We start from the raw sequence: 5,555 nt of genomic DNA on the forward strand, positions 1-5,555 counted from the left end.
AGTCTCGTTTAATTTCAAGCTCGAGCTCGAACCCACACTGACTCAACTCGACTCGTCTACCTCTTCGTCCTAACAACGTTCCAACCCGAAAAAACCGATTACACCGAAAACCGAACCCAAATCACACACATCCGGACCCGCATCCCAAAAGTGTGATATCATCATGTATTTCTCATACCCATCAAAACATCTTCCCAACCCAAATTCCCAAAACTTCATATCTTCGTTTGTTACAACGCATTCATTGATCACAAATTATATAATATAATATGATATAATATGCACATCAAACCCTAATCCCAAATCAAAACCTAATCTAATCACATATCTTTATTGTAATAATCGACGTTTCAATTTCAATCGGCAGCTCAGATCTCTTTTTTTACTCTTCAGTAAGTAATCATCTGTCAAATTAGATGCAATTGACTGTTGGGTTTTGAGAATTTATGGTTAATGTTCGCATTTAGGTTTAAGCTTCTCCAATTTTGGGGTTTGAGATTCCTAGTCAAAAATCACAAATTGATTCAATATTATTAGGGTTTAGTGATTTGGATAACTGTTTGTTGATAATTTTATTCCGATCTAGAATAATTTTGTGTGTATTAGCATTATTGTTATTATTATTTTTTTTTGTATATAATTTTTTTGTGTTCTAGGGTTCATAGATTAATAGATATATAATTTGAGTATGTTTGTGTAATAATTGGAAAATGTTGAAGGGTTTTTATTTTTTAATCATGAAATTATAATTTTTAGGGTTATGATTATTATTATTATTATTATTATTATTATTTACTTATTGAATTACCCTTTTATTTTTCAGATCAAACAGATGATTCTTTTTATATGTTTTGCTAGCACATATAGAGGTACATGTGGATGTCGATTTTCGTTATAATTTGTAGTCACATTTAAGACCGGTTAACGTCTTATGGATATTAATTGTTATTTTTATTGAACCGTTAAGCTTAGAAAGCAATCTTGGAGCACAGGCTGTGGCGTCGACGTGATAAAGTTTAATTCTTTATCATTTTCCAGCCTATAGAGGTAACATATATCATTTTTTAAAGTTCTAGTTTGTTTCTTTCCCTCATAAGTTTTGATGTAATAAACGTGTTTACTGATTTTGACTCAAATGAAGCCAAAGAGATCATTTGAATGTTAATGATGGAATGAACCTTTTGTATTAATTATAATCTTCGATTTTACAAATATGGTGAGTCTCAAAATTTTCGATATTATTGTGTGCATCAGGGAAATTTAAAATTTATAGCAATGCAGTCACGTTCACCCAAAATCACTATCAAAATGGGAGGCAAAAAACCCGACGTCACTCTGCTTAACGTAAATGATAATCATGATACATTAGATAAAGACCAAATTGCCCTCGATGGAACTAGTGCCCATTCACACAGTGTTAGAAAAGAAACGGATGAAAGCATTTTAGACGATTCATTATCCGAATGTAGCTCAGAGGATGAAGATAAAGATACCCATAAACAAATTGAGCCTTTTGATTATTCTCTGAACGGGTCAAAGGCGGTCAAACCTGTAAAGGATCTGAATTCAAATAAAGACCTGCCTTTTTCTAAACCACCGCCTGAGGTGGGTTCTTTCACGGTCCAGTGTGCTAGTTGTTTGAAATGGAGATTAATCCCGGATCAAGATAAATATGAGGTGATTCGGGAACATATTACCGACCAACCGTTCACATGTGAAACAACCCGTCAATGGAATCGGGTTATTTCATGTGATGACCCTGCTGATATTGAGCAAGATGGGACCCGCATATGGGCTATTGATAGACCCAGTATTGCAAAGCCGCCACCCGGGTGGAAGAGGCTTTTGAGGCTAAGACGTGAAGGGACCTCTAAATTCGCTGATGTGTACGAATCTTTTTTCAGCTTCTTTAAAAAAGTTTCCATCTTTGTGATCTTTTTACCCAATAGTTATCAAATTTCCAAATGTTCCACTAAAGATACTCAACTTTATTCAGGTGTTCGAATCCTGTATAGTTTTCTTTTATAAATGTATAAAGTTTTTTGAAGTTAAGTGAGACAAATGAAACTTATCTGAATCTTGGTTACTAAAAAGTAATATTTGCCAATTAACTTGAAAAGGAGGCTGTACGTTCTGGACTTGTTTTTGAACTGTTTGGCATGAAGTTCGTTTTCTTAATAAATGAACGAACATGAACAAAAAAAACGTTCGATTAGTTGTTAGTGTTTGGTTACAGACCTAAAGTTGAAGTAGGAGGTAATAGTGGATAAAGAAAATTTACTAACTGATAATTAAGTTTCATAATTGGTAAGTTTAAGTCAAATTGGAAAAAAAGTTATTACTAAAATAGTGACCAAGATTGACATATGCTCCATTTGCTTCATTTGATTTTGAAAAATTTAAACGTTGATAATAAAAGGTTATGTAGGATTGGAACACCTAAACTTTTGAGTGACTTTAGTGGAAAACTTGATTACTATTGTGTAAAGTTATCTTTTTTTATTATTAGTTTAATTTAATTTGTAACGTGATATGGTTTGTAGATATTACGCGTCTCCAACGGGCACCAAACTTCGCTCACTTCCCGATGTTATCAAGTATGTTTTTGCTTTGTCTTTACAATTTTGCGTTCTGGAATGTTTGGATTTTGAATCATCAGAATTAGATAGTTGGCTTGTATTAAATCGTGTATCTGAACACTTAAATATTTTTTTAAGCAGGTATTTGGATAGTCACCCTGAACATGCACAAGGAGTTGGATTAGGGCGGTTTTCTTTTCAATGCCCGAGACCGTTACACGAGAATTATGTGAAGAAACGTCCTACTCAGATGGCAGCATCCACAACACCGGGATATCTTGAACGATCACTAGGTATTTTTTAAACTTTTGGCTTTAGAGAGAAAATTCATTTTTTGTTCATATTATAAATTTGTTTTGATAAAAGGGTAAAAGACCAAAATATCCTCATGTGCAAGGCACATGGTTATAATTAGTTGAAAATATTAACGCCCGTTGGTGAAAGACGTAAACTGCGTGGGCTGGACCATGTGCACCACTAGTGGAATGGAGATGGGGGCCGCAGTGTTCCCCACGACCACTCTGGTGCCACATCGGACCACTAGTGGCCATTTGGTGAGTGGTGACAATACCACATAGCCTAAGAATGTGTTACCTATTGGTTATTTTGTGTAATGTTTTCCTATAACGAAAAGGGTATACATGACTAATTGACTATTACCCGATATTAGTTTTTTCCCATTACCCAACCATTTGACGGATGATATTCAATATTTATATTTTGCAGCTGAACCGGTAGCATGGGCGGGTTCGCCAGAGAAGTTGGATTTGCAGCTTGGTATTGATCTCAGCTTCATAAATTTGTTGTTATTTTATACATAGAGGTGGCAATTTCGACATGTTTACTTGTCAATGGTTTGTTTCGGGTTATGCTTTATTTTTTTAACAGGTTAATGTTAACCTAGTCCAAAGTAAAAAAAAAAGGGTCAGAACTCAGAAGTAGGGGTGGTAATGAGCTGAGCCCAAGTTCAAGCTAGCTCGTTTCGAGTTCTAGTTTTAACTGGCTCTGGCTCTGGCTCGCCTCATAAATATTTTATTAAATAATTTACATAATAATTATAATTGTGTTTTTGTATATATTTTAATTACAATTTGTATATATAACCCCATATTTTGTTATTTAGTTATTTTTAGCATAGTTTTATATATAACAATTATTATATAAATTTATTATTAATATATTAAATAAAAGACCTATAAATTATAGGCTGTCGAGTCAAATCGAGCTCAAGAAGTGAAGCTCGGGCTCGGGCTTGTGCTTGTAATTTAAGCACGGTTCTGTTTGAGGTTTTAGTGAGCTGATCTCAAGTAGCTCACGAGCGTATTTTGCTCATTTACACTTCTAGTCATGTTTGCCATTTACACTCCTAGTCATGTTTGATGTATTTTTTATGCAAGAAACCTCCTAAATCATTTAATCAAAAACATTGTATTGTTACTAAAATAATATAAAATGTATAATCATGCTTTTTAAAAGAAAATATAAAACCTTGGGCATTAATAGTTCCAGGTCAACCCAACCCAATCTGGCCTGTTTTGACCTGCTGCAAAAGTAGCTGTTTTTACACATTGCTGCTTCGTCACTTGACTTAAATATGGTTTGTACACGTAGCTGAACCTTTATCATGGGGCGGTCCAATGGTGAGCAAAAGTGGGACGCCTGCATATTTGATGAAACCCGAGCTTGATCCTTTGAATCGGGCTGCAAAGAAGGCGAAGAGATACAATCTAAATTGTTTATAAAAAATGGTCCAAGAATGACGGTATCTTTTAATCGGACTGCTGCAGTCAGTGTGCTGGAATCTCATTGTAAAGATGTGCAAAAGAATCAGATCCGGTCTTTGTTCTGTGTGTAACCGGTTTTCTGGTTCTAATTTTGGAGTGGGCTTTTGATCATTAGGGCTAAAGTGAACCGGCAATCTGGACCTGGTCGGTCTGGTCTGTTATATTTAGTTTTTAAAGTTTTTATGCTGTCGGTACTAAGTTGTAGTCTAGTATGGAAAATTGGAAACTTTACTGTGATTGTAGTTATGAAGTATGATGTATAAAAATGGCATTTAAGTATGCAGAAAGTCTTGAAAACATTTTAGAGAAGTCGACACACGGTGCTGAACATGTCATATCATTCGTGTTCTTAAACCAGTTATATTTAATTGTGTAAAACGTGTCTTGCTTAGTCTAGTTAAATGTGTCCGTCTCGTGTTCTGGTTGAATAGTCACTGCATGTTTTATGGGATCTACTGTTATGCCAGCATATGTGAACTGTGAAATGAGTCTAATCACCAGCATGCCTTTAAATTAGTTTATGGCTCTGTTATTGTATCATATGGCTTGTGTTTAAATTTTAAAATGGAAGTGTACAGAAAGCCGGCCACTAGTCCGGACGGACGGAGCCCCTAGCGGTCCACCTATTGAGGGATTCACCAGATAAAATCCGACCCCCACGCCTGTCAAATGGCAGGACAGCGAGGAGTCGGTAAAACCGAGTGAGATCGGGACTCGAACCCTGGCAAGCAAGGGTCATCCCTCATATCTCCCATATAAATTGGTGATATTGAGGTTTGAACTTTGAACCTCCTACCTCTCACTTGTAAAGTGAGTACCTTGAAAGTGTACAGAATTTAAGATGCCCCTGTAATATAGCAAGACATTAATTTAATTTCAATTTTGAAATTAGTTGTCTTGTGAACTAAATTATTGTCTTATGTATACTATTATTATATAAGCCAATACCTTTCATTAAAAAATGATGTTTTTGTGTTTTTTTAATAGTGTTTGGATTTACCCCATATCTGAGTGAGTCTTCATGAGACAGGATGTCAACCGTTCATATTGATTTTGATGCCCCATACCTAACTCACCCAAAATCACCATCACAGAGGAAACCCATCACTTTGGGAACCATCACTTTAGGAAAACACCATTGAGCCAGGTTTCAAACCTGAGACCTCAAAAATCTCAAGCCTTAACTATCACT

The 5,555-nt window shown here is 35.3% G+C and overlaps 1 protein-coding gene across 4 annotated transcripts; it reads left to right on the plus strand.

Annotated features, from left to right (window-relative positions):
• Positions 1 to 248: 248 nt before the first annotated feature.
• Positions 249 to 4,903, plus strand: LOC143570911 (methyl-CpG-binding domain-containing protein 2-like). Of its 4 annotated transcripts, none has more exons than XM_077056430.1 (8): positions 249 to 392; positions 824 to 869; positions 968 to 1,047; positions 1,255 to 1,886; positions 2,544 to 2,597; positions 2,721 to 2,872; positions 3,306 to 3,356; positions 4,191 to 4,903. In XM_077056430.1, exons 4-8 carry the CDS (start codon positions 1,276 to 1,278, stop codon positions 4,319 to 4,321), a joined length of 999 nt encoding a protein of 332 aa, XP_076912545.1. In that variant the 5' UTR covers positions 249 to 392; positions 824 to 869; positions 968 to 1,047; positions 1,255 to 1,275; the 3' UTR covers positions 4,322 to 4,903. The 4 variants fall into 4 exon arrangements, with proteins under 4 accessions (XP_076912545.1, XP_076912546.1, XP_076912547.1 ...); XM_077056431.1 differs by having other exon boundaries at positions 973 to 1,047; XM_077056432.1 differs by lacking the exon at positions 824 to 869 and having other exon boundaries at positions 279 to 392.
• The last annotated feature ends 652 nt before the right edge of the window (positions 4,904 to 5,555 follow it).

The sequence above is a fragment of the Bidens hawaiensis genome, unplaced genomic scaffold (assembly GCF_021521415.1).
Source record: "Bidens hawaiensis isolate Kalapana, Puna unplaced genomic scaffold, B.hawaiensis_p1.1 tig00025174_1, whole genome shotgun sequence".
Taxonomy (NCBI): Eukaryota; Viridiplantae; Streptophyta; class Magnoliopsida; order Asterales; family Asteraceae; genus Bidens; species Bidens hawaiensis.

What these genes read in the sequence shown, in the direction of transcription:
- LOC143570911 (XM_077056430.1), top strand. Translation starts at nt 1,276, where the DNA reads ATGCAGTCACGTTCACCCAAAATCACTATCAAAATGGGAGGCAAAAAA. An exon ending in ACCTCTAAATTCGCTGATGT is followed by an intron (nt 1,887 to 2,543) that starts GTACGAATCTTT and finishes TATGGTTTGTAG; the next exon opens with ATATTACGCGTCTCCAACGG. An exon ending in GAAGTTGGATTTGCAGCTTG is followed by an intron (nt 3,357 to 4,190) that starts GTATTGATCTCA and finishes TTGTACACGTAG; the next exon opens with CTGAACCTTTATCATGGGGC.